General features: G+C 40.4%; 2 protein-coding genes across 8 annotated transcripts; both read left to right on the top strand.

The window, feature by feature from the left end:
- RNPC3 (RNA binding region (RNP1, RRM) containing 3) lies at positions 1 to 13,841 on the top strand. The gene is given in 16 exon segments (XM_015869899.1): positions 1 to 225; positions 577 to 624; positions 1,435 to 1,553; positions 2,649 to 2,729; positions 3,462 to 3,573; positions 4,055 to 4,123; positions 4,745 to 4,893; positions 5,604 to 5,729; positions 6,292 to 6,320; positions 6,323 to 6,421; positions 7,235 to 7,396; positions 7,554 to 7,648; positions 7,727 to 7,785; positions 9,163 to 9,295; positions 9,982 to 10,054; positions 12,746 to 13,841. Coding segments are annotated over 15 exon segments (1,551 nt in total). The 5' UTR covers positions 1 to 15; the 3' UTR covers positions 10,042 to 10,054; positions 12,746 to 13,841.
- On the top strand, positions 13,594 to 27,553 carry LOC107317338 (pancreatic alpha-amylase-like). Of its 7 annotated transcripts, XR_004308130.1 has the most exons (17): positions 13,594 to 13,700; positions 14,439 to 14,688; positions 15,436 to 15,543; positions 16,542 to 16,766; positions 17,935 to 18,153; positions 19,461 to 19,607; positions 19,887 to 20,084; positions 21,579 to 21,809; positions 22,669 to 22,802; positions 22,891 to 23,013; positions 23,124 to 23,223; positions 23,389 to 23,510; positions 23,611 to 23,736; positions 24,242 to 24,324; positions 25,505 to 25,603; positions 26,732 to 26,968; positions 27,316 to 27,552. XR_004308130.1 is itself a non-coding variant. In XM_032446127.1 (15 exons), exons 5-15 carry the CDS (start codon positions 17,983 to 17,985, stop codon positions 26,773 to 26,775), a joined length of 1,479 nt encoding a protein of 492 aa, XP_032302018.1. In that variant the 5' UTR covers positions 13,594 to 13,700; positions 14,439 to 14,688; positions 15,436 to 15,543; positions 16,542 to 16,766; positions 17,935 to 17,982; the 3' UTR covers positions 26,776 to 27,553. The 7 variants fall into 7 exon arrangements, 5 of the variants coding, with proteins under 5 accessions (XP_032302018.1, XP_032302019.1, XP_032302017.1 ...); XR_004308129.1 differs by lacking the exon at positions 25,505 to 25,603 and having other exon boundaries at positions 27,316 to 27,551; XM_032446127.1 differs by lacking the exon at positions 25,505 to 25,603 and having other exon boundaries at positions 26,732 to 27,553.
- The last annotated feature ends 6 nt before the right edge of the window (positions 27,554 to 27,559 follow it).

The raw sequence follows: 27,559 nt of genomic DNA, 5'->3' as shown, positions 1-27,559 counted from the left end.
CGGCCTCGCGGTGCAATGGCGGCGGCGGCGGCGGGCGGCGAGGAGGAGCGGGCGGGCGGCTTGGCGCTGAGCGCGGGGCAGTGTGAGCTCGGTGTGGGGCGACGGCGCGGGAGGACGCTCCTGGTGCGGCACCTGCCCGCCGAGCTGACCGCGGCGGAGAAGGAGGATCTGCTGCAGCACTTCGGGGCGGTGGCAGTGCGCGTCTTGTCGGGCCACGGACGGCTGGTGAGGGCGCGGGAGGGAGCAGGCGGGCCGCTCGTCTCCTCAGCGGGTCGGTGCGGCACGGAGGGGATCTCGGTTTGGCTGTACTGTGGAAGGAGCTGGGGAGGGTGGGGTGCCCGCTGGGAGGGCAGACATTCACCCCTCAGGTCTGCCTCACACAGTCACGGAGTCGTTTGAGTTGGAGGGAACCCTGAAAGGTCTTAACTTCCCTGCAATGCGGAAAGCTCTTATTCTGAATTAGTACAAAGAACGTTCCCTAAGCCTTTGCCACGCTTTGCTGTTAGAAGAGAGCTAACTGGGTATTTCCATACCTTTAATATTTGAACTCAGTACGGCATTGTGTTTGTTTTCCAGAAACATACCGCTTTTGCTACTTTTCCTAGTGAAAACGCTGCTGTAAAGGTTTGTATTTCAATTTGTTATTAAATGTTTTTGTGGTGTACAGAAACAAGGACGTTTCAGATTCTCATACTGTGTTGCCAGCAAGGGGGCTGGGGAGCTCGAGTAGCCGGGAGGGGACAATCAGGACAGCTGACCTAAACTGGCCAAAGGATATTACGTCCTGTATGGCATCATGCAGGAGAAAACCCCTTGAGAAATGGAGGGGAGGTGGCCAGACAGGCAGCTGCTGCTTGGGGACCAGCTGGGTGGTAGTCAGCAGGTGGTGAGCGATTGCTTACTCATCATTTGGTTCTCAAATGCATATACTTCTGAGCTTCCTATCTATCTAATATAACTGCAGTTATTTCTCTTTTCCATCTTTGTAAATAGTCCTTATCTCAGTCTGTGAGTTACAGCTATTTTTTTTTGACTCTCTCCCACATCTCACTGGGGGAGAGGCAGCTGTGAGTGAAATGCCGCATGGTGTTCAGTTTCTTGCAGGGTTAAAGCACAACAAAGTGAAAGACTTGCAAAAAAACCCAATCCCAAACACTTGCATAAAGTAATAGGAAACGAGCTTTACCATGTAACGACTAGGCATCACGATTTGCAATTTACAAATACTGAGATAGCACTGGTAGACCTCAGTATGTGTTTAGTTTGTAAGAGAGACGTTTTTGAAATCAGAGGTTTACTAGACTGGGTAATAAGTGTTGTTAAGGCTGCAGTCCCGCTACTGTATTCAGGTTTAAAATTTGAAGTCTTGCTGTGAATCAGTCTGATTTTTTTCCTCTTCTGTTTCTCGCTTTTTTCCACTGTAATGGTTTGAAGGCTTTGTCAAGACTGCATCAGCTGAAACTTTTAGGGCACACTTTAGTGGTTGAATTTGCCAAGGAGCAAGATAGCGTGCAGGTACTTAACCAGCCTTCAGTCTCAGACAAATGTAAAAGGTATGTGGATAATAATTCAATTTTTGTGTGTTTGAGAAAATGAAATTCTGTATTCATGACATTTTTCTGGTACTGTTAAGTAAAAGGATAAATCATAGCTTTTGAGTATAGTCAGTAGGTGTGTTGAAATCTCTAGATAAATGATTGCATTCCTCCCATTAGTATTGTTCATTGAGTGTATTCTTGAAACAATCCCCATCCTAATTCCTATAGGTTAGTCTTTTGCTGGCAGATCACCCTGCCAGTTTTCATTTACAGTGAGACTCCGATCTGTGTAAGATTACCTCTATGATACGCAAGTTCCTCGTGCTTAGGAGTCTCTTCTGTTTCTTTTTTGTGTCAGTGTTGTAGTTTAGTTTTTCTGTCAGAAATTATATGTGGTATTTTTCTACTGTTTCTTTCTAATCTAATCCAGTTGGGTAAAAGTGACAACTGGAGTTACGATTGCATAAGGCTATACTACCTAAGTTTGCGTTTATCTGTGTTGAAGCGTGAGCAGATAAAACGTGAAACTGATTCTCTGTTCAAGTGTTCAAAGGATATATAAATAAAATTACAAAAATCCTAATTATAGTATCATCAAGAACTATGATAGTTTGGATTTAAAATATTTTTCAGGTATTTAATTAAAAAACACATTGTGTAGTAAAATTTTCAGGTTTACTTGTACAGTGTGCTGCACGGCGATAAAAAGCTGTGTGACTGTGCTTAATTTAAGTCGGCTGTAGAGCTTTTAGAAGTTAATTAGTACGCTCTGAAAATGAACAAGTCAATATCAATACTTTGTATCTTACAGCTTTTGAGAGAAGAGTAACACAAAGTAGTTTTGGTTCTTTTCCTGTGAATAGGTTTAAATGAGAGATGTATAGGTACGAGGAGACTCTTCAATATGGATAAATAATTATTTGCATAGACCTTCATTGCGTAGGCCTTTCTTAAATGTCTGGCTGTTGTACCTGCTGTAGTAACGCCTTTAATAAAAGTTCTTAAAAATACTATACTGATCTATTTATAATATTTTTGCATGTTTGATACGTGAGGTTGTATGGAAGGCAGTTAACTTTTTTCCTTGTTTTAATTAATGTTATTTTTTAGTTCAGAAGAGCCGGTGAAGGAAGAAGAGAAGAAAGAACCAAACTGTCTTAAAATAGAGAATGGAATTGCACCTAGCCACGGGTTAATATTTTTTACTTTTTACACTTTTTTGTTCTGTTATGGTTTATTTTGAAATATGTGTTACATTCTCTTGAATAAGAGAGGTTGTAGTAGTTTAGTTTTATGTAGTGCTGCTTTCCTACGTGTAAAGAAATGCTGTAGGCATTTCTTTTTGTAAAGATAAAATTCATAGTTCGTTGAGTTTAGAGGCCTTATAGTTGAGTAATGCCTGATACTTTGAGACATGAAACTGTAGGTTGCCTACGAGTCTTCTAGTGTAGTTTGACACTTTGTCAGGAGTTCAACAACTGAGTGGATGCTCTTAATGTTAACAGCAGAGTACTATTGATTTTTGGGTTTTAGACTGTGTGGTTTTTCTTCTGTTTGTATTTTTGCCTGCATGAAGAATAATGTTCTTTGGGGGCTAATTAATCCAGCACTTAGAGTTTGGGGTTTATGATGTCAGAAGATGTTGGTTCTTTCTGGTGTTAGTTAGACTTTCTGCATGTGTGGTTATTTACTTAGCTTGTGTCCAAGCCCGGTATGTCTGGCATACGCTAGGGGATGGACTAAAATCTTAATGTGGATGGCCCAGCCAGTCAAAATGATACCTAACTGTTGTGGAGCGAATGGTAGTATCTCAGTGATATTTCATATGTAACTTACAGCTAAACTTTTTAGTAACAATTATTTGCTATCAGCTGTTTTGTGGCACTGGAGCTAAGACTTTATGTTTTTATTGTTCTTCCTCAGCCTCACGTTTCCCATCAATTCTTGCCTCAAGTATCTCTATCCACCACCTTCAAGTACAATTCTAGCAAATATAGCAAATGCCTTGGCAAGCGTGCCCAAGTTTTATGTCCAGGTAAGTGGGGGGGAAAAAAAAGCCGCAACAGCAAAAAAGAAAGTACAAAAATAAAAGCACGTCCTTTTGCCTCTTGTAGGTATCTATAGAAATAATTTTTGGCTTACTAAGCACAAGTTAGTTGTCCTGCGATAGTGTTAACCAGTGTTAATTGGTGGCTTTGCTGAGACTTCATTGACAAGAACTGTGACTTCACTGATGTGGAAGGCTTAACTGGATGCGATCTTCTGATTTATGAGCGCTTATAATTTCATAATGAGATGTTTTATGTACCTCTTACTTGCCTTTTTGGGGTGCTGCTTGCAGTTACCATTATTGTCGCGTCTCATTTGCTGGCTTTTATGTGTTTTAGTAGCCTGTGTGATTGTACTGTCATTAAAACTAGTGATTTATACTTGTCAGAAGTAACCAGCTGTGATATCTAGCAAGGAACTGTTTTTATTTTTCTAGTGGAAGTATTTCTTACTTTGAATCATTTCAGGTACTTCATCTTATGAATAAAATGAATCTTCCTCCGCCTTTTGGACCAATTACTGCTCGTCCTCCCATGGTAACTTTTTAAATATACTTATGTAGGTACTGGAAGAAGGAGTAGCAGCTTAAAATATAACAATTGTGATCAGAGATTCAAAGTTCAAGCTTTGAAAGATAATTTTTTCTGTAGGTAATTTGTTGTAATATGGGTTTCCATACTCTTAATGAGCAATCAGATTCTTGGCATGAAATCCTCGCTGCTTATAACAATGGTGTTGTTTTGACAGCTGTCAGAAAGTTTTGTGCGGAAACTGAAATAGTTTAGTAGCTCAGGGCTCCTTTTATGTTTTCTGAAAAAAGGTCCTTAGAACTACATGCAGTGTAGAAACAGAAATGAAAATCCCCAGTGAGATGGTGTTTCTAATTATATATTTAACTCCTCAAAATAAAAGAAGTTTACATATTGGAAATATTTTTACTGGAAATTTTTAATTACTAATGTAGTTTATCCAGACAGTGAGTAAATCTATCTGAATAAATGTGTATATACGTACTGTAAATATACTCTAAAAAACTGTTTCTTACTATCTGGTGATGTATTGCTTTGGCTTTTTATTGCATACAAAGGGAAACAAGATGCACAAAGTTTTTACTTAAAAATCTTTTGTCACTCTTTTTACATTCTTCTCCTTACCAGTACGAAGAGTATTTACCAGTGCCTGTGCCACCCCCACCAATTCCACCTCCGCCTCCTGAAGAGCCTCCTTTGCCCGAAGAGGAAGGAGAGCAAGTGTCTAGCGGAGATGAATCAGAATATGAAAGTGATGACGAGGAGGAAAAAGAGAGGTGTGCATTTTAGTCCTTATTTTAATTCATAGTTTTTATTTCTCTGGATACTAGTTCAGCCACAGGTTTAATCTCTGAACGCTTGCAGCCTATAGGTAGTCTTTCCTGATGTGTAAAGAAACTCTGTAGTAAGTGTGAAAGGAAGGATGGATAGAGCTGTGTTGAATGACAGTAGGGGGTTGAATGTAGCTACGTGTGCACAGAAGTTTGGATTTCTTACTTTGTCTGAGGAAAACAAAAAACCCAAGAACTCATAATGAAAAGAGAGTGCAGGTATAATGAATGAAACCATAAATTGTTTTCTGGTTTTCTTCAGTTTCCACGTAAATAACTCAGCCTGAATAATTTTGCCTTCTGACTTTCAAAATGTTCTTTGACAATCGAGTGCGTATTGGTAGGATAAATAATAATAGAAAGAGGTTGCGATTCTCTTGCAGGCTTGGGAATAAATTACATTTGAGCTGTTTTTAAGCCTTAAATCGATAGTCAATGAACAAATTGTCATCTTCATCTGCTACTGAAACTGAAGTAAATGAGGAAGTAACTAGCTGTGTTCAGGAAAACACCTGCATTGACAAATAACTGACATTCTGAAAAGTTGCATTTCAAGGGCTTTAAGGAAGGGAGAAGGGCTACTTTTACAAATGAGCATTCTCAGATAAAATGTGTACTTAATTGGATTTTATTTAACATTGTTTTCTTTATAATAGAATGACCAAATTGATGGAATTAGCGACCCTTCAACCTAAAAGACCAATAAACACAAAGAAACGTGGCGTTAGGAAAAAACAGAGAATTAAGGACTTACTGAATGTTCCTACATGTACTCCTCACAGGTTTGTGTTACTTTTCTGCTTGCATATTTTCAGAAAATTCAGTCTTTTTGCTCACTGTCATTCCCCTCATCGTGTTTTCTGTAGTGCTACTTTAATGAAGGTCTTCTCTGGTATGTAATTTGGGCCTAATTGCTTGCAAGGTAGCGTAGTCATGTAATGTAAACCAAAGTCTATTTAACAGCCTTAGTGTGTATGTCTCTACTTCTGTCTTTTCCTCTTGCTATCAAAAAACATTTCTCTTAAGAAATCAGTTTTATGCTACAGTGCTGATAGATGTGATCTGCATGTATTGCTTGAGGTAATTGTGTAAAACAAAAAATTGGGGTTGGGGGGAGGAGAATAAAAGCTGTTTATATGTAGATTATCTTGATTTTTTAAAATTGGCTACTCTGACACAGTACTGCACCGCAGTTTCTATCTAGCAATAATCCTGCATTTGGGTTGGAATATTTTTCACACTGTATGAGTGCAGCATCAATGCCAGTTGCAAAAAGCTATCATTAAGCATAATAAGAAAAATAAGCACCTGTTCAAATCTGTAACATGTTGTTGTTTTGAACAGTAATTTGCACCCAACCCTGTCACCTTCAGATAACCGCACGCGCATGTGGGTCTTAAAAAGATTGAGTTCCATATTACTACTGAAATCCCATCTGTTCTTCAGATAAACTCGGAAAGAGAAGGAAAAAATGGTAAGCGTTTTTACTTTTATTTTGTTTAATGTGAACTTCACGTGGTTTCAGCATGTGTAAGGCTGCTAAAATTCAGACCTGGCAATCCTTTTTTCCTTTGTGTCAGACAAGATTTCATAGATAGTATACACCAGAGCGTAAGAATTCCAGCTCGCATCTTGTCTGCATTTGTTGCTTTTTGTGAGTAATGAGCTTTCATACAGAGCAGGATGTAGAGGATTTTAAAGTCTTTCTGTCCTTATAGTATGTGTATTGATGGTGAACTGCACCTTTTTTAAAAAATTTTTTTAAAGTTTACGTTGCCTATAGGAAGCATAGTACAAATGTATTCTCCATATTGTATTTTGTAATAGAATGGATTGGACTAATTTTAGGGTTTCCATCTCTTAGAGTGTAGTATTAGAATGCATTTTCTCTGTGTTACACTGATAATCTGCATTGAAAATTCTGGACAGTGCCAAAAGTGAAGGTGTGGTCGTTTCTTATAGGGTTGTGGTTACTCTGTTTTTCAGTATTTTGAGCTTCTTTAAATGAAAATTAAGTAAACCATTAATACAGGCTTTGAACAGCAGGGCTAGTTTTAATTTAACAGGCACGTGCTGTGACTTCTCTTGGTACCGCAGTTGATTTTGTAAAACAACTTATATTTGTCCAGTCAGGAATTAATATAACTTTTCTTAAAGGTGCGTTCAGATTTCTTTACAGAGTCTGCTATAATTATATGTTAATGAAAGGGATATAGTCTTTTTGCTTGCTCTTTGTTCTCTTGTGAATAACCATATGACCTTTTTGTATATTGTGTTCTCACTACAGATCTGTATGCTACCACGGAAGAAATCAATAATACGGGGTTTGGAAGGATTTTCCCAGCTCCTAGCTCAAATGATAAAATGGAAACGGAAGAAGAAGATGATGAAATACCATCGGAGTTTATTTCTAGGAGAGAACTAGAGAAAAACAGACTTTCTAGAGAAGGTACAACTTTTGCAATAAATTATGTAATAGTAGCTGTTTGCTCTGTATTAAGAAGGTTAAGTATTGTCTCTATTAATTTACTATAGGTTATTCAACAATTTGTTTTATTCTTAGCTAAAATAATGAAACAATTGTCTATTTTTCTGTCTTCTTCAAGAAATGGAAAAATTTTCTGTTTTCAAAAATTATGAGCCGGGTGAACCAAATTGCCGGATATATGTGAAGAATTTGGCTAAACAAGTGCAAGAAAAGGTACGTAAATGAGAAAAAAGAAATATTTTTCGCTAAGGCTTTTTAGCAACATTCTTTAAGTCATCACTTTAATTCCAGGATCTCAAGTTCATTTTTGGAAGATACGTTGACTTCCAGTCAGAACTGGAACGAAATATGTAAGTTAAAATGAAATATTTTATGTTGACTATTTAATATTAGGAAGAATTGTAATTTGAAATCCAGTTACTTATGCTTTATTTTCTTTCTGATTCTGCTTCTTTATTGGGTGGGGGAAGAGCCCTTCCCATATGAAATCATTATCACAAGTATGGAAGTAGGATTATTTTCCACAATTTCTAATGATTATTATTTTGCCTTTGTTTTTCAGTTACTAAGTATACTACTTGTTGAGCAATGTGTACTGAATATGGAATGAGTGATTGTGTGAATCTGTTCGTTTTGTATATGTGATATTTGCTGTAGTTGGACACAGACTTACCATCCTGCAGTTTAACTCTACCTTTACTAAACAGCATCTCATAGGCAGAATGTAAGTGGTCTCTGATGGCATAAATTCCTGCACGTAGGTACTGCATCCGTTTTTGCTGTTTCAGATTGTATCGGAGTTTTGAAATATGGAGGTGTTTTTAAAGAAAAAAAAAAACAAACATGTATTAGGTAGTGAATGTAGTTAAATCCAGCCGGTGACCAGTCACAAGCAGTATTCCCCAGAGGTTGGTATTGCGCCCTCCCTGGTCTGATGGGATTAAGCTGACTGATTAAAGACCAAGTGTCGGGTCCTGCATTTTGGCCTCAGCACCCCCTGACCATGCTGTGGCCTTGCGGCAGAATGGCTGGAAGACTATGTGGAAGAAATAAACCTGGGATGTCTGTCAATCCTTGGCTGAATGTGAACCGGCAGTGTGCCTGGGTTGCCAAGAAGGACGGTGTCATCCTGGCTTCTGGCAGAAACGATTGTGCCAGCGGGAGTAGAGAAGCGATCGTCCCTCTGTACTCAGGCCCGATGAGGCCACATCTGGAGTCCTGTGTTCAGTTTTGGGCCTCTCACGACAGAAAGCCATGGAGACCCTGGACCACGTTCCAAGAAAGGCAACGAAGCCGGCGAGGGGTCTGGAGCCACAAGCCTTAGGAGTGGCTGACGGGGCCGGGATTGTTTAGAATGGAGAAGGCTCAGGAGTCACTGTATGACTCTCTGCAACTCCCTGAAAAGAGTCTGTGTTGAGAAGGGAAGTCGGCCTCTTCTCCCATTGAAGGACAAGAGGGAACGGCCTCAAGTTGCTTCAAGAGAAATTCATGTTGGATGCTAGGGAAAAGAAATTCTCCAAAAGAACAGTCAGGCACTGGTATGGTTGTTGAGTCATTGTCGCTAGAGCTGTTCAAGTAACATTTAGATGTACTGAGGGGCACGGTTTAGTGGGGAATTACTGGTGATTGGTGCATGATCAGACTGGATGATTTTGGAGGTTGTTTCCAGCCTTATTGATTCAGGGATTCTATTCTGTGGTTTCCTAATTCTCTATTTTTCCCTTTAGGTTCGATATACGTTTAATGAAAGAAGGCCGTATGAAGGGTCAGGCTTTCATCGGACTTCCTAATGAAAAAGCAGCTGCTAAAGCTTTAAAAGAAGTAAATGGATACGTCTTATTTGAAAAACCCATGGTTGTTGTATCTTTTTTTTTGAAATATTTACATCACATGCTTTACAAGTTGTCTGCCAGTGTCTAGTTCTGCCTTTGTAGAGGGTTTTGCTTTTGTTAGAAATTTATGGGAAGAAGAGAGATGTTAGGAGAAGTAGACAGCAGAATCTAGTTTAGTACTGTAAAATCTATTATATCTTAAAAGTAGGCCAGGGACAGCATTTTTGAAATAAGAAAGTAAATGAGCTGTACTTCAGATTTAATTATTTTTCTGTTATTTTCTCTTTGATACTGCAAGCCCAATCCAAATGATCGTTAACATGTATATTCATTGCTTTTAAATTATGTAGGGTTTTTTAATTCCTTAAACCTCTGTTTGCAGAGTTTGGAGACAATGTTTTTTGCTTTATTGGTTGAGTTTGGTTTTTTTTTTTTTTTTAATGGTTGCATACAAATTAGTTACTTTGGGGGCACATATATCATGTTGGGTTTTTCTGCTCTTCTTTAATTGGATTGTCCTGTTTCAGTTGGAATTCTTTTCCCATCCTTTCTTACTTTTGACTCAAGTGTTCCATAATTTTGTGTGAACCATGAGATATTCTCTCTTGAAGTACACTGCAGATCACTGAGGTTCTAATCTTTAACTAGGATTGTGTTGCTTATTGATTGACTCGTGTTTGTCGTTGATGCTTGTGGTCCTTAATAGAATCTCAGCAATTTGCTCGTTCAGCTAGACCGAAGCAGGATTCCAATGAAGTTAAAAGAAAAAAGTAGAACACAGCAAAAGGTATGGATTCTCTGCCTTAAAATTGATTGTTTTTTGGTTTTTTTTTTTTTCATTTTGCTGACTACTTTTGTTTTGTTTTATTTTGTATGGTTGCTTTAAGAATAGTGACAGAGAAATACTCCATACAGTATTTTTTCCTAAAATGTGGTCTTCTATGAGGAAACCTGTCTGCAGGATGCGTAGTTGGTATAAGATTAAGGATTGATTCTTCCTCTGTTTAGAAACTTGGAGTCTGTTATTTTCCCAGTCTTGAGATCCTAGGATAGTAGTCTGTATTTTCTGATTAATCCTGGGAGATTGGAACCTGAGGAGAATGACTTAATGGAGTTGGAGCAGTTACATATGTAGTAATGTTCTGGGGTTTTGTCTTCAAAAGGGGCAGGTGGCAGCTTTGACCTTTCCTGTCCTTATTCCCACCGTGCATGGTGCAGTTTCGGATATCAATTTCCAGCAGTAACCTTGCTTCTGCCTCTTCTGTCAATGAGATGTTAGTACTACTGCAGCTTCTCTTAAGCTTGTTTGACTTAGGAAATGTTACTTAATATTGCATTAATTGAGGCTTCCTTTGTTACGGAGCATACAAGTGCTGATTGTTTTTTAATATTTGTCTAAATTGATGATAAATTACCTTTCTGCTAAAAGTAATGACTTCATATCATACAGCATTACTTAACTAGCATTTTAGTCTTAAGTATTTGCTCTGTACTAAAGCACAGTTGTGAGACTGTCGTGGCCCCCAAAAATTCAAGTCGTGAATCGTCTCATATTTGCACCAGTTATTTCAGATGCTAGCACAGGAACACCGTTCTCAGCCCACACCCTCTGATAAAGTAGGGAGCTCAAATTGGAAGAGCATTTTATTCTGAATTCCATACTGTGGTTGAATGTTACTGTGGTTATCCATCTCCTTATCTTAGAACTTGAAGCTTAGGTTGATGGCTTCAGAATAATATTTCCTTAGTGTATGATTAAAAATATATATGCCTTTGTCATTATTTAGGAAAGAAAAGCCAAACAAACAAAGGAAAACACAAAAAATCCAACTTGGAAGTTTGAAATGTGAGCAACTGGTTTTAAGTGTTAGAAAGTGTATTGATTTCCTTGGTATCGTTATTGTGAGGGTAGTATTTCCATTAGTGAAAGCTGCTGCAGTTGTAGGCTTCTTGTTCTGCCTGGAGGCTTTTCATCAGGTCTCAGTTGAGCTATTTTACCTGATTTCTATGGTGCTATTTGGCCTTACAGATGCTACTTTGACTTTCAGATTTTGCAACCCAAAAATTATTCTTTTTTATTTGATTAAAGATGACTTGTTGTTACAGGTGTTTCTTTATTGAAAGCAGACGAATGTGTCTTGATTTTACGCTGTGAGGAACCAAGGGTGTGCAGATGTGTTTTTTTTTTCTTATTTCTTTCTAGTTAAAGAAGTAAAAAGTAGTTGCTATATTTTCTCTAGAATGTGTTAAGAATATTATTAAAATGTTTTTTAATGGAAAAAGGAAACTTGAAGTACTGTTTAACTCATGGGAAGCTTTAGATGTGAAGTCCGAAGGGTCATTTTAGGCATCTCATGTGTTTCCAACCAGCTTAGTGCATTAAATGTGATTTTGACTTCACTAAATGTGCTAAGTAGTATTTGAATTGCGTAAAGCAAATAACCAGGTGCTTGCGATGTCATTAATCACATTGATGATTAACTCTGAAGCATTGTTTTAAATGAGCATTTACTCAAGACTTGTTTGTACATGTGAAGGCCTGTGTGGGTTGCTTCAGTGACAGGGGTTTAGTGTATGGCAGATAGGACTTCTTCCACACCTTTATATGTGATGCTCACTTAAAGCACTGTGGACTAATTGAAATCTCTAAGAATCTTAGGCAAAGTACAAAGTATTTTATTCACTTGCACGCTACTGATGAAGCGGAACCCTTTTTCTTCATGGAACCTGTTTTCCTCATGTCTGCTGAAACACTCTGAATGCTAATATGTGATGCAAAATGCTGTTATTTAAACCTGAAATGCACGCAGACATACGGGGAACCTTAATTTTGATTTGTACAGCATCACTGTATTTTTTTTTCCTCTGCAAGAGAAGTTAACTTATATCAATTAGAATTTCCTTTTTTTAAACAGGAAGCAGCTGTGATTAATTCGTAAACATTACTTTCTGTCTGAATATTGTTTCTTTGGTAGTGAAAACAACTCAATGGTTTACAATAACACTGTGACTTTTTGCTAACTGAAATGCCTTTTTCAATGGACAAAAATATCTGCTTGTATTTGGGGTGACTATTTTTCTGTGGGTACAATAAAGTTTCTTGGCATGAGGGTTGTGTAGAAGAAACTGTTGGTGAGAGGTCACCAGCTTCTTGGTGGAGAAGAAGCGATGCGAAAGCCTGCATTGAGCAGAAGCACGTTTGGGTTTTGGATGTGATGGAGAAAGCGAGCATGTAAAATGCCAAAGACCTGAGGCAGAATTAAGGAAACCAAAGTTTGCTATTGTCCTTGTAGTTAAAGTTATCAAGCGATGGATGTTCCTTTCAATATGGAGTTATTGACGGTGGGTTCACCAGACCGGGTCAAAACTGTATTTGTTAAGTTGTGCATTTTTGTTTACGATAGGCAGCATAAATTTAATGTGTGTGCAATGTTGTGAATTACTTAAAATTAAACAACATTCTGCTGTTCTTCTTTAGAAACATTCCTGCGTAAATACTGCAGTAATACTGTCATGCAGAGTGTATCCTTTCTCGTTGTATCCTTTTATGTGCAACGTTTCCCGTAGTGCTTGACCACCTCTTAACTTTCACCTGGAGTAGGTTTGGGGAGGAGCTCGTGCATTTTAAACCCTGAGTTAATGTATCGATTTTAAAGATAGCATTTTTCAAGGGGGAAAAAAACCAAAAACTGTTGGGTGAATAGTTGCAATGAACTTTCCTAATCTTAAAAGGTGGCTTTCACCTTTCTCCTCAAAGGTCACATAATTTATTTTATTTCTGATACAGTTCCGTAGCTTGTCTGAGCTAGAAGCATTTTAGTGATGGGTGCGGAGCTGTGCTGGGCTCGCTCTGAGGATGTCGTCTTCAAATAAGTCATTAGAATATTATCTAGGTTTAAACATCACATGGCCGTGATTAATGTTATTCAAGGGTTGGCGCGTTCTTAGAACGTTTGATTACTGTTGTTATGCTGTATGAGAAACTGTTGATTTTAAGTTTGTACGCGTGTGTTTTGTTTTTGAGCAGAGCAAAATCCAACAGTGTCTCACAGTGCAGCCATAGAGTTCAGAATTGAACTGTTAGCCACTGTTAACATTATTGTTTCTTTCATCGCTCACTGAGGTACTGTTGGTGACGGTAAATGTTTGTTGTCATTGTGGATTTCATACTACATTATCATTTTTCATTTACCGTAATATAAAACTAATACAGCCTGTCCCTGCTGAGGCAGTTCTTTTCAGATGCTCTGAAGTCTTATAATATTAACCGTCTTTCAATGTTGTTGTCAAAAGAAAGCAAGTCACCACCAGGCTCTGGGTGTTGGTGCCGGTAACACGTCTTTGTGATGTTCCAGGTTCCTTTTGTGTTCCATCCCATCCGAGAGCTCTCAGGCCTGAGGAGGAAGCCGTTCAATCGCCGGGACTCCGGAACTGTGCGTAGAGCATTTGTAAAGCATTTGAGGCACAGTATAAATTTCCTCATCTTAAATGTTCCACGTATGTTTGTCAGAAGGTTTTCAGGATAAATGTATGTGAGTTGGCTTTTGAAATCTCTAATAAATTATTTCTCATAATGTGTTTTTCTTTTGGTGGGAGGTTGGTGAGTGGATAGGAGGAGCAAGACACAAAGGTTCTGTTGCCATTCATTATGGTTCATGGTTTTTTTGTTTACCTTTTGGACGACTTTTGTTGTCCTTTGTAGTGTCGGAGGTGACTCAGGTTGTATTCAAAGGCACCGGTATGAAGTTTTAGTGTGTTGTTCAGGGTAAAATACCAAGTAAATTCAAGGATAATTTCATTTATGTGTAAATGCTTTTATTACTCTTGGAGACCAAACAATACAGGCGCTCTGGCACGAGCTCATGCCGTATAATTACCGGTTTCCATTGTAATTATGGTCGTGGTTTACTCGGGACCTGTCCTACTTCGGTCCCAACGTCACACCCGTCCTTTGCGGGGCAGCACCCTGAGCAACGCGCTGCCCGAGCTGGGGTTGGGGCGCAGCGTCCGCACGGTCGAGGCCACTCTGGGACGCCACTGACCGGTAGCTGCGGCACATTATAAGGGTACTTACATTACATTTCTGTTAGCCGGCGCTCCCCAGATCGCCCGGTGGCCAAATGCTGTCCCCGAGCAGGAAATGCTTTAGTCCTGTCACTCCTCGGTCACAGGTCGCTTTGCATAAGCCGCTGGTGCGAGCGTGCTGCGCGAGCCTTTCCGCTGAAGCGTGCCCTAAAAAAAAAAAAAAAGAAGAAAGAACCACAATTACGCGCAGAGGGGCGGCATTTCGGACGCAGCTGCCGCGAGCCTCCACCCACCGCAGCGCAGTCTGTCGTGCTATGGGGCGGGCTCGGCGCACAGGGGGCGGTGTCCCGGCGCTGTCGGCCCGGCGGAGCTGCGGAGGTTCGGCTGAACGGCCCGGTAAGCAGCGCGGGGGAGTTGGGGAGGGGGTTGGCTGCTGTTTGTCCGGCTGGCGGGTTTCGGTGTTTATCTGCTCGTTCCTTAATCTCTCCGCGGTCAAGGTTTTATTTTTCTCAGCGCACGTAAATAAATAAACAAAAGGCCTGAAATGAAATCAATGCCAGGTGACATTATCTCGCGAAAGATTGCGGTTTCTCACTTGCGGTTTCTGCGGCAAAGTAGTTGTTACCACTCGGGTATCGCCGTGCCAGCACATGGCGAACTCGGAGCTAGCGAGGTTCGCTCCCGGGAGGCTGCTGACAAAACGGGGCTTACACTGAGCCTCGCTGTGTGGTTGTAAACAAGCACAATTCGTGAAGAAAAGCACTGCTGTAACTTCGGTAACGCCGACGTAGCCTGTTAAATAGGAACGTCACGGCTGCTGAGAAATTGGTTTGGGATTATGTCACGTGTGGTGTTATTTACTGAAGAGGTGATGGCAGATATGAAGGACAGCGTTTTAAATGTGCAGGGCTAACTTAGTAACTTCAAGTTCTCACTGTTTGTTTTTTGTTTTGTTTTATGAGCTAATTTTTGTTTGTTAGCAACTGTGTTGTTTTGGAGAATAACAGCTGAGTTTTGTACTGCTGACTCTAGCCGAGCAGGGGAGCCAGGTGCAGACAGCGAGGCCTCGAGTGGGATCAGCTCCTTCCTTGTTCTGTGAATTGCAGTCAGCTGTGCTCTCTCTTATTTCCAATGGGAACACAGACGTTTCAAAACGTGGAACATGACCATTTTGAAGCCAGAGTCTTTTGAGTGTGTTGGAGATGTCAGCACTGCCCTTGTCTGATTGCCCGTGCTGAAGCCGGAGCAGCCGTAAGCCTTACTTTAATGAAATGAGATCCTGTATTCATTAAGTGCTAGGCCTGATGTTGTTAGGGTCAAAGTATGTTGCTGCTACTGCTTTGTGTAACTTTTCTGATGCTTAATTTTCTTTTTTGCTTTGAGCAACCAAAGGCGTGGGTCTGTTTCCCTGGCAATAAAACTCAGTGGTTGTTTTGTTGGCTATAACATAGGTGTGCTCAAGCAGCATGAAAGCATGGAGCTGTGAAGTTGTGACCTGGTAGTGTTTTTTGTAAAAGAGTAGCAACGCCGTTTGGATCAGGATGTGCTCTGCTGTAGGGAACATACAAAAATCAAAGCCTGCGGCAAGGGGATAAAATCCTGCCCCTAAGCCCGTAACCAAACTGTGAATGGGACTGATGTGTGTAAGTAAGCACCACCGATCTGGTGAATTGCATTTCTCACAGGAGAAAACCTATCTTTTTTGGTTTGTTTTGTGTTAATGTACTTGTTGGGAGAAAGGAGCATTCTTTTTCAGTGATAGAAACAACACTGAATAGCAGCTTTCAGCTGGAACTTACCTATATACTGAACCAAAGAACTGTAAACAAACACTTCATTTTCCAGCATCAGATCAAGCGAAATATATTGGTCTGAAATAAGTCTGTCTGTTATGTACAGTGACTGCTGTTAGCAATAAGCTATTTTGTGCTTGAATACGCACCAAAGAGTGCGGCTCTGCTGAGAGTTGTGTATCTTCCTTTCCATGAAATAAGAATGTGAGAGAGAAAGGGTGGGATTTAGTTTTGTTTTGTAAAGATTTCCTAAGATTTGTTAATAAAATGCTCTTTGGGTTTCTGTATAATTGTAGGTTGTAGTTTTTGGGGGTGCATTCTCAAATGTACATTAAATTAGGAAAACGTGCACACGGCAAACCAGAGGGCCGCATATTCATGTTTAAACATTCACTGAAGTGTTTGGTTTCCCATGTGAAATTGACCAGGAATCTTTGTGCTCCCTTTGTGCCCTAGATTCTTTCTGGGTCGCCTGGTTACCTTTGAGTCACGGACAGAACCAGCGATCGAGTACCAGTGGAAACGACCCGGTCAGCCCCGGGAGCACAGGCAAAGGCAGTTCAGGTTCATGACTATAAGGGGTGGAGCCTGACCGCACCTCACTTAAACCTTACATAACAGCTGACCGCCACCGGGGAAGAATCTCTTGTCTCCCTTAGGAACCTAGATCTCTGGAGATGGGTGAGCGGCTATTTTTTTTTTTTTCCTTTTTAACACCTTTGTATTGTGTTGGAACCTCTGTTATTACATCTCTCGTATCACCTGTCCATTGTGTTTAAATTTTGGATTGTTTCATTTGGTGAGCCAGCCAAACTAAAAGTGTTAAAACGCCTTTTCTATGGATTATCTTTCAATAGGTTAAAGGGCAGAACATTACCCCTCTATTTAAAACTATACTAAGACATATCCAAGGATTTCTGGAATCACAGTGTTATGAGCTTGTGGTTGTAATTGAAAAACGGGGGCTGGCTGCAAGTTAGTGGAAATATTTATTCCCCATCCCACATGGCAGTTTATTTAAATGGATTAGTTAAAGACATTTTGATTGTGGAAGAGCAACGGCCAGCCTTGTCCTTCGTGGCGTGGCTGTTATTAAATGCACTAAATCTTTTGGAACGTTCAAACAACATAGCAGAGAATTAAAATCAATTGCTATGTGATTGTAGCGAGGAGTTAGAACAGCAGCTTGGCATGTGTGTGGGAAAGAAATAAATCTTTTTCTATAAACCAAGTTCCAAACATCGTATTAGAAAATACTCAGGCTCATAACTCAATGGTTCGGGATGATTCAAAAGACAGAGTTTCAAGATCCGATCTAGAAGTAAGTTCTAAAAACTTACCGTTGCATTCTAGGCCTGGTCAGTGCTTCTTCAGTATTTCTATCCATGAAGAATCGCGAGACAGGTGTGCGTTTATGTGGGGAGGCAGGTAGCGGACCTTTTGAGTCCAGGTGCAAGGTTATGTGCAGTCATCAATTTTTTGCCATAACTTAGTGGCATGTGACATAACAGAATAGAATAATTTTGATAAGAGGAAACGGTACCACTATATTGTCCATCTCGTGTTGACATTTGATTTTTTGGAGGCATTAAGAAGGCCAGTAGATTCATTAACTGCTGATTTGGAAGAAGAAGGATGGGCTAGAAACCCACAAAAATTGCGAAGATCAAATCAGCTATTTCTAATACCATTTTCAAAAATGTAGTGTGGCCTATGTCTTTAAATCAGTACGGTTTAGGTAAAACCAGTTTTTAAACAGAATGTTAATGTAGTGTAAATAAATATGATGCCAGAGTTTACACTGGAAAGTAAATGTCTATTTTTTAATGTGCACTTTACCCTCTTGCAGGAAAGTAAATGTGCAATAAGAAGAGCTTAGCCGATCACAGAACACACCATGGGTGTCCGTTTTCTTCTTCTGTTTATTGTGGGGCTTTGCCGGGCACAGTACGACCCCAACACTCGGCCCGGGAGGACATCTATCGTGCATCTCTTCGAATGGCGCTGGGCCGATATCGCTCTGGAGTGCGAACGCTATTTAGCTCCTAACGGGTTTGGAGGAGTTCAGGTATGTGTATTTCTAGCAGTAGGTAGCGAAATAGCTTCATAGATGATTGCTTCTCAGACTGAAATGTTCAGTTCACACAAGGATAGATAATAAGCAAGAAAAACAGAATGTTAGTTGTAAATGGTGACGGGTGTAATCCTTGGCTGCTGTTATGTAAGAGTCAATTTGTTTTATCCCTCCAGAGCACGTGTTTTGCTGTTGCTGTTACAATTAGGTGAATTAGAAATCCTTACTGTCGACTAAATGTTTTTGTTAATGATTTGAATAATGTACGTTCATCTGCCCTTTGAGAACTAGACATTCTACTAAAGTTTGATTGAGAAAAAGGGCTCCTGAAGAGTAAGCTTGAGCAATGAAGGTTACAAATAACTGTTTAAATGTGAAAGGCTGCTAACCGGGTTCACCTAGACTGACAGGTTTCTCTCTGTGAAGCATGTCAGAGCGAGCCGATAATAGACTACAATCAGCAGGAACTTTGTTGAACGGACAGAAATATACCGAGTGCAAGCTCTGTTGGAGGTGTGTCAAGGAGGGTCCGTGAGGTCTGAAGAACAGACACCTGCTTCTTTAGAACCGGTAGTGCTGGGCGGACGGGGTATTACGGCTGGAGAGCGGCCAGCTATTGAGATGCTTCTATTTTTTTGTTTGATGAGAGAATGTTGCTGAAGATTGTCTGTTTATGGTAGCCCAGGAGCTGAAGGACTGGGCTGAGTGAGGAGTTTCACATAATGTTTAAATAATGCAACATTTTTTGCAGACGTGGATCTAAGTGATTTTAAACTGTTTTTTCAGACTGTAATATACACTTGGCTATCTTTTGAATCTGTACTGTGGCAGGATCTCAGAGTGAAAGGTTTTTTCAGATGCAGACTTTCTGAGGCGATCGTAGACGTGCGACAGCTAAGCGGGACCGAGGCTACCACTTTTCGCGGAGATTTTGTGGTTATCTGCTGAGATGTAAATGTAAAGTCAAAAAGAATTGTTTTGGAGTGATGTTACTGTAGACATTTAGCTTTCTGTTCCTTCCTGGTTTTGGGCTTTCTCTAGCGGCCCGGTCCACGGTGTTTCAATTGGCTCATTTGTTCTTTGAGGTCTGCATTTTCCAAAATGAGTAGGATCCATCAATATCCACGGATATAATTTTTATAGTTTGTTTTCAAATACTGAATGTCTGGGCCTAAGTCTTTTAATTGCAGCCCACATTCGGCTTTCATTGCAGGGTTTTATTTGATCTTTGTTATTCATGTTCTTGTTCTTAAAAATACTGTGAAAACATTAAAACTCTGTCGGTACCATCTTACTCTTAGATTTCACCTCCAAATGAAAATCTCGTCATTGGTGACCCCTCGCGACCGTGGTGGGAAAGATACCAGCCGGTCAGCTACAAACTCTGCACACGTTCGGGAAACGAAACTGAATTTAGGGACATGGTGACCAGGTGCAACAATGTCGGCGTAAGTGCTTTGAAAGCATTCAGGCGTTAGCGGTGAAAGGCTATAGAAGCTGGGTAATGCAGAAGATGTGGTTGCTGTGGACTAAATATTTTTTTCAATTCACTGAGATGTGTATTATATTGCCAGTGCTGTAAATAAAACTATCTTAAATTGCCGGGGGGAGGAGGCCAGCAGAAGTAGAGGGATACTGCAGGAGACGAGAGGGAAGAGAATATGTTTTGGGTAGCGGTGCTGTGGGAAGGAGCGTTTTTATTTTGAAATTTTTGTATTATTGTCTAGGTATATGTTTATGCGGATGCAGTAATAAACCATATGTGCGGAGGTAACGCCGGCGCTGGCAATCATTCGACTTGCGGAAGCTTTTTCAACGCCAAGACGAAAGAATTTCCAGCCGTGCCATATTCTGCCTGGGATTTTAATGACGCTAAGTGTAAATCCCGCAGTGGAGACATTGAAGATTATCGAGATTTGTCTCAGGTAAACTTTTATCTAGTAATGCATTTTTATATGTGTTGTTGGGCTTTTTTTGGGGGGGGTTTTTTTTTTTTTTTTTGGCTGCTCTTTACTGTCTGGCGTTACATAGGGAAATTAAACTGAACTCATGGAAAGCCATGCTAATCGGTGATAACAGAGGTTAGCGTTAGTAATGTGAATTCCGCTTCTTCATCCTGAGCAAACGGATGATTATACTTGAGCCATTTTAGGCTCGCTTTCAGGCTTAAGTTACATGCTTATGTACTTTATAAAGACAGTTTGAAAGGTCGTAGGATCTACTTAGGGGTTCGTTTGTTTACTTTGTTTGTATAAAAGTAGGATTTACTTTTTTTCTCTTGCTCTAATTTGTTAGTTTGTGTCAGTCTCAATTTCAGAAGAAAGAGATTTGCATTTTTTAATGCATTTTTTTTTACCTGTCTGTTTTTTGTTGTTGTTGTTGTTTTTTAATTGTTTTTTAAAACAGCATCTTTTGCCTTTTGAAAGTAATTTTTTATTTGTGAATCTGAGTGTAAGGTCGAGGGATGATGGGGAATAGGCAGGATGGTGGGAGGCATTGAATGTCCCCACAGTTTCGCGCAGCTCCAAAGGATCTTTTTTATTGCCAGTTATTTAGTACAGGTTGCAACATAGTCTGATGTACCTCTGTGTATCCAGACCGATGTATGCGTGGCCACGGATATCGTAGAATTATTTAATTTTTCAGGTTGGAAAAAACCTCAAAGATCATCAAGTCCCACCGCAGCCTAATCACGGTACCATAACTCTAACAGCGCTCTGTTAAATGATGTCTCTAAGCACCACATTCAAACGGCTCTTGAACACATCTGGGGACGGTGACTCAACCGCCACCCTGGGGAGCCTATTTTAGTGTTTAACTACCCTTTATGTAAAGAAGTGTGTTCTATGAAATCTCCAGTGTGAGATTTGCTCAATATACATTGAATATACAGAAATGTTTTTTGAAACTATTATTTCTTATATATGGGAAATGTAAGCAGAAAGGGTGTGAGAATGTTATTTTTTTTTCTGTAAGGCTTTATATTGTAATTTTGTTGTGAGTTTGAATTTGCATTAATTCATATCCTTTTTATGTGTCGGATTTAAGAGTGAACTTTTAATAATAATGTATCTGCACGTTAATATGCCGGTTGAAAAATTCTATATGTTTGCCCTTTACTTGCATTAAAAAATTAAGTATGGATTTAGTATTTGCCTCTCGGATACATTCGTTCAGCACTTACAGACGTGTGTCGGTCAACTGAGGTTTTCTTAAATGCTCCTTATGTATAGAAAATTGTATATAAGGTCTGTGCAAGTTACTGTCAAAAGTGATAAGATATGCATTGTGATTGATGTCTCTGTGAAGGTTGTCTTTTAGTATTGTAATCTAGATAAAGAAAGTTACAGAAACATAGGTTGAATAATCATTTTGGTTTACTATGGACAAATGTGTTTTTTTTTTTAATGTTTGTATAGGTCCGAAACTGTCGCTTAGTTAATCTTCTCGATTTGGCCCTGGAGAAGAACTACGTGCGCTCCAGAATCACAGAGTACATGAATTACCTCATCGACATTGGCGTCGCCGGGTTCCGGATTGACGCCGCCAAGCATATGTGGCCAGGGGACGTGAAGGCGGTTTTAGAGGAGCTGAAAGATCTAAATCGTAAATGGTTTCCTGCAGGAGCTAAGCCTTTCATTTATCAGGAGGTATTATTAAATTTTGTAATGTTAGTTTATGTGCATATTTATGTAGGAGCCGTATGTGCTCAGACCTGCAAGTTGAGGCGATGTTTTGCTTCGGATAGTCCCAAGCACCCTGCAGCTTAGATATGAAATGATGTCAAGGTTTAATAATCATATTTTGAAATATCTAATGTGCACGCAAGTCGCCGTCGACAGGAAAAACACCTCAATCGTTTGGGGCCTCATGGCACTAATTACCTGGGAAATGTAATGTGACTTACAGTTTACAGTTTGAGGTGATTTTTAAAAAACGTAACATTTTAGTCTCTGCAGCTTAGATTCTGTGTGCGTCAGTTTTAATGGAAGGTATAAATAACAATGGGCCGAAAGTGCATATGCAGCCTTGGATATTTTCAAATGTTTTTGTTTATTATGTTTGTGTAACTAATTTTACAAAGAGCTGAAACAAAGGTATTGTTCTGCAGATGCTAAATTTGCTCCATTGATGTTATTAAATATGTGTGACCAGTAAGATGTAATGGTGATTGAGAAATGATCTTTAGTTACATCAGGTGAACGAGAAAGGAGCTCGCGTGGGATTCTGTGTCCTGAAATCAGAGGCGTCGGTAAAAGATGCACATTGATAGCATCCAGGCAATAATAATGCTGTACTGATAGGTCACAGTAAGGAAACTGTGAGGAAAATGAGAGGAAGCTCACGGCTGTGCTGAGGGAAAATAAACTCAGCAGCTTTAAATGCTATTTCCAAAGGAATTGCAATCACGTTCTTACTTCACGTACTGATTTTTACTTTAAAAAATGTCTTTGGTGTTTTTTACCCATTTGTGTTTTAGCATCAAGGAATGCTTTTTTTATGCTCCAGGTGATTGACTTGGGAGGAGAGCCGATCACGGACAGTCAGTATTTTGGAAATGGGAGAGTGACGGAATTCAAGTACGGCGCAAAACTGGGGACGGTGATGCGCAAGTGGAACGGAGAGAAGATGGCCTACTTAAAGTAAGGGCGAATGTCCCATAAGTGTTGTAAAATGAGCTGTGCATGTAACATGAGGGGGGTAGAATCAGGTCCTTGTGTTTTTCTCTAGGAACTGGGGAGAAGGCTGGGGCTTTGTGCCTTCCGACACAGCCTTGGTGTTTGTGGACAACCACGACAACCAGCGCGGGCACGGGGCAGGCGGAGCTTCCATTCTCACCTTCTGGGACGCTAGGTGAGGAATGCCGTCGTCCGGCCGGTAACGTTTACTGGTGTGCTTTCTTGCCTGTGTGTTGTTTGGCGTCACGTCTCTTACCACTGTATGTTTTGCTTTTTATCCGACAGGCTTTATAAAATGGCAGTCGGTTTCATGCTCGCTCATCCGTATGGGTTTACGCGGGTGATGTCAAGTTATCGTTGGCCGAGATATTTCCAGAATGGAGTGGTGAGTTTGTTGGGCTGAAGTTTTTGGCTCATCAAAAGTAAGCAGTTTCTGTGTCCCGGGCTGAATATTCCGGGTGGATGCCGGGAGCCGTGTGTAACTTCCCTCTCTGGATACACTGCGTGCATTTTCCAGAACAGAGTTTGAAAAGTGTTTTTTAATTGCAAGGATATCAACAACTGGGTCGGACCACCGAGTAACTCGGACGGATCAACAAAGTCTGTTCCGATCAACCCGGATACTACCTGCGGCAACGACTGGGTCTGCGAACATCGCTGGCGACAAATAAGGTGGGAGAACAATGTGGCAAAAGCGGTGACGCTAGTGTCACCTGCCTTGTTACCGTGGAACCCCTGTGGGCGTAACGACAGCCCTTCCTCGCCTTTACAGGAACATGGTTATCTTCCGTAATGTGGTAGACGGTCAGCCTTTCTCAAACTGGTGGGACAACGGGAGCAATCAAGTGGCTTTCGGTCGCGGCAACAGAGGCTTCATTGCCTTTAATAATGATGACTGGTGAGTGATTTCTGGGACACCCACGTATGAGGTGACAATGGATAAACTGAGGCCGTGGGTAGGGTAGCGACCGGGGCGTAAGCATTACCAGCGTAAGTTCTGGCGGTTATAGGCGGCGAGGGTAGTTTCTCACTGTCCTCATCCCGCTGCAGCCAACGCTGTCTGTTCTAACACAACCATAATGGGTTGAACGATTCCGGTTAGGAGGTTACTTGTGGTTAGCAGCACGCATCCTATCGTAGGAGCAGTCTGTACAGTTTGGTTTTGTCCCATCCCTGCCCGTCAGTGATATGGACAGCTGCAGTCCACAACGGATTAACACGGTTGCGTTCCATCTGTGAGGGGCCGAAAAGGGAGCTCAGAGAAATGGGGCCTTAATACCGAGAAATCCCTTGTGCCGCTTAACCCTCGCGAGCGGCTGAACGACATTAGGATTGGTGGTCCTTTGCCTCCTTTGAAATGCCTTTTTTTTAAGCCATGCTTAAGCAATGTTCTTTTCACATAGGTACATGAATGTCAATTTGCAAACCGGGTTGCCCGCCGGTACCTACTGCGATGTCATTTCCGGTCAAAAGGAAGGCAACACATGTACGGGAAAGCAGGTGTACATTTCCTCGGATGGAATGGCTAATTTCCAGATTAGTAACAGTGAAGAAGATCCATTTGTTGCAATTCACGTTGATGCCATGTTATAATTTGCAAATGTTTTTTTTTTAATATTGTTATGTGGAAGAAGGAGAGGTCAGCTGGATCTCATGGAATGTCTAGTTCGGTGACAACAAGATGCCGGGAGAGATGGACAGAATAAGCAGGGATGTGCGTTAGCTAGGCTTAAGATACGCTCTCTGCCGCGACGCGGACTTGTTATGGAGCTGGCTTGCTTTGTAGCCAATGGATCGTTAGTGGCAATGTGCTGTGTTTGTATGTTAGGAGTTAAAAAGCTTGCTTTGGAAAATAGGTTTTTTTTTTGTGTGTGTGAACTGTATGTTGAGTTGCTAAGTTGTGGCTGTGCTGCTATGTATGTATACAGTTTGTGCCAGGTGTGATTACCCACAGCTTTGTGATTCTTTGTAGCCATTGTATGTAAATGTCAGTGGATGTGAAGAGTGTTGATTTTTCCCCTTCCATATTTGGGATCATAGTATTATGTCAGTGTAAGTAGCGGCAATACCATGGGTAGGTTTTAAGGCGATACCGTCCCGATTATCTGAAATGTCAGTAATGGGAGAGGAAAGAAGGAATAGGAGGTTGAAATCCAAGTCTGTGTTGAATAGTAAATGATGCGTTTTCAAGGCTGAGAGATGTTATGTAAGTTTGTTATAGCCAGCCGGAAGGGTCACTTAGCGTGATGTCAGCAAAGAGCGCGGATGATGTAGTGTGTATCGCTTAGAGGAAAACAGTTGTCTTTGTCTTGTGTGCTAGGCGAGTGCATCACAATCTCCATGTAAAAATTTTTTAAAAAGAATAACTGGACGTGTTTTCTGGTACTCTGTCCTCACCTTTCTGATTTGGTTCAGAGAGCCTTTGGCATCTTAAGCTATTTTCAGCATTGTGAAGAATTCAGATGTCGTCGTAACTGCTTTTTTCCTGCTGAACAGCTTGAATAACGCAAATCATATTGAGTGATTGTAATGTGCCTTTTGTTAATAAAGCAATCTGAAGGCTTTTTGCTGCTTTTGAGCGAGAAGATGTCGTGTCGTTTAAAAGATATCGACTGCTAAGGAACTCAGATTTTAGCAATGTTATGACGTTTTGTTCAATTTTGAAGCCACACCAAATGATTCTTAAGCAACAAGAATGCACGTATGGAAGCAAAGTACGGGAGAAGAAAGTGGACGTGGGACTTTTTAAACAGTCATTAATTAAGGTATTGTTTTTGTTACATATTGTCTGCGTGAAAGCACAGTTTGAACAAGAGCATGGAAAGTATTTTTGAAAGGACCCTGTCATATATTGTGCCTACCGGTATGTCGGGGTAATACACTTTGAAGAAGTGTCGAGCAAATGAGGGTGTTAGTGTGACGGTTAGTTATTGACAGTTCTGTGGTTCTGAGGAGTGGACATAGTTGTCTAATGTATTTTAAGGTAACATTCAAGACGTTTGATGACTTTGTCACTAATAAATATTATGGCATTTAATGGAGTGGAGTAGTTTAAAGTGAATGTCCAGGTGGAAGCAGGAGAGCATGTTTTGTTGGCTTTTTTTATGAATTGCATTCTAAAATGTATTGATTTTGTCCTTCAAAATGCTGCACTCTATTTTTTTATATGAATGTTTGTTTTTTGCTGTGCTTTAATTCTTCTGAATTAAACTTGTCAGTGTAAAGTGAGAGTAAGGTGGTTTTTTTGTGTGTGTGGTTTTTTATTAGGAAATTTTTGTCTCTCATAGGGAAGTAGTAGATGAACAAATTTGATGTATTTTTGAATTGTGTGTTTGTTTTTAATGGTTATATAAGGTTGTTTTTTCGGGGTATAAATATGTTAATAGTAATGATAATAATGATTGATGTAAGGACAATCATAGGTTTAGACTTTAAGTTGAGATTCAGCTGTTGAAGAGATAAGAGGTATTTTGTAATAGAACTGATATTGAAGAGCGATTGAAGTGACGTGTGGGTTTGAGCTTACTTTAATTTCCTTTCACCTTGTTGAATGTTAGTTTTAATCATTTACTTTCTTTACGAGTCCAAAGAATTGAATTACTGTTTTGGGTGTGTCGCACAGAGACTGTTTGTTGTTAGTTGAATTTTTAAAGTTGGTGGAATGTGTTTTTATTTTTAGTTGTGGGATAACTCAATCAGATTTGGAGTTTCTGCCAGCCCGGTACGAGGGTATCTTTTGCTGCATATCAGCTGCAGTGGGGCTTACTTTTTTGTGTCGCACTTCATGTGTAACACTGCGTTTTTCTCTTCAGCTTTTGCTGAGTTGTGGTCTGCGACATAGGTAGTGTAAAGGATGTCACTATGTTGGCTAAAAATAAGTATTGTGTTTTCAGGCCTTCCATACACACATCCTTGGTTAGAAGATCCATCCAGCTGACGGCACTAAAAAAGTATGTTTCTTTGATGCCAGTCTATGGGACGGATACGTTGCAGACTTGAGCCGGTGCCACACGAGGAAGAGAAAGCGTTTGTTCCGAAGCCTATTGCGTGGCAGTTTCAGAGTAGTCTCCGGACTGACTGCAACTTTTGCATTTTATACACAAAACGTGATGTAGTGTATTATGATTGAGGTATTTTAATTTCCTGCTGCTTTCTCCTTTGAATGAAAACATAGTCATTAACAATCTGTCCATGTTCCGGTGGGAAAGATACCGGCCCGTCAGGTACAAAATCTGCAGTCGATGGGGCGATGAGTATGAATTTAGAGAGAAGGTGACCAGATGTAAGAGTGTTTGAGTTAGCATGCTGGAAATGTTTAACCGATACAATGAGAAGGCTGGTTTTTTTGGAGTGAAATGACCGCTCTTATTCTCTGAGGAGGGTGAAATGGACAATTATCTTTTTCTTTTTTTTTTTTTTTTGCTGTTAATTGCTTCAATAGCACTGCAACTTAGAGTGTTATTTTCTGCTTTTTCAGGTGTGAATTTACGTGGATGCCGTCATCAGTTACGTGCGGACGTATGGGCAGCGCACACACCCAACCCACTCGACTTGCGGGAGCTATTTCAACATCGGAAGTGGAGAATTGGGGTGCCGTGCTACATTGTGCCTGGGTTGTAATGTCAGCGAATGTCATTGTGCAAGCGGAGACTTGTGAAGCATGTATCAGGTAAGTTATGTTGGCAACATTATGTTTCTGGTTTTGTTTTTAAATGTTGCTG

Source organism: Coturnix japonica, chromosome 8, assembly GCF_001577835.2.
Source record: "Coturnix japonica isolate 7356 chromosome 8, Coturnix japonica 2.1, whole genome shotgun sequence".
Taxonomy (NCBI): domain Eukaryota; kingdom Metazoa; phylum Chordata; class Aves; order Galliformes; family Phasianidae; genus Coturnix; species Coturnix japonica.
The sequence above is the reverse complement of the archived record's forward strand: the minus strand, read 5'-3'. Positions and strand labels throughout refer to the sequence as shown.

Coding starts and splice junctions, on each gene's coding strand:
- LOC107317338 (XM_032446126.1), top strand. CDS start 17,983: ATGGGTGTCCGTTTTCTTCTTCTGTTTATTGTGGGGCTTTGCCGGGCA. Junction 18,154..19,460: donor ACGGGTTTGGAGGAGTTCAG/GTATGTGTATTT, acceptor TCTTACTCTTAG/ATTTCACCTCCAAATGAAAA. Junction 23,511..23,610: donor CATCGCTGGCGACAAATAAG/GTGGGAGAACAA, acceptor TCGCCTTTACAG/GAACATGGTTATCTTCCGTA.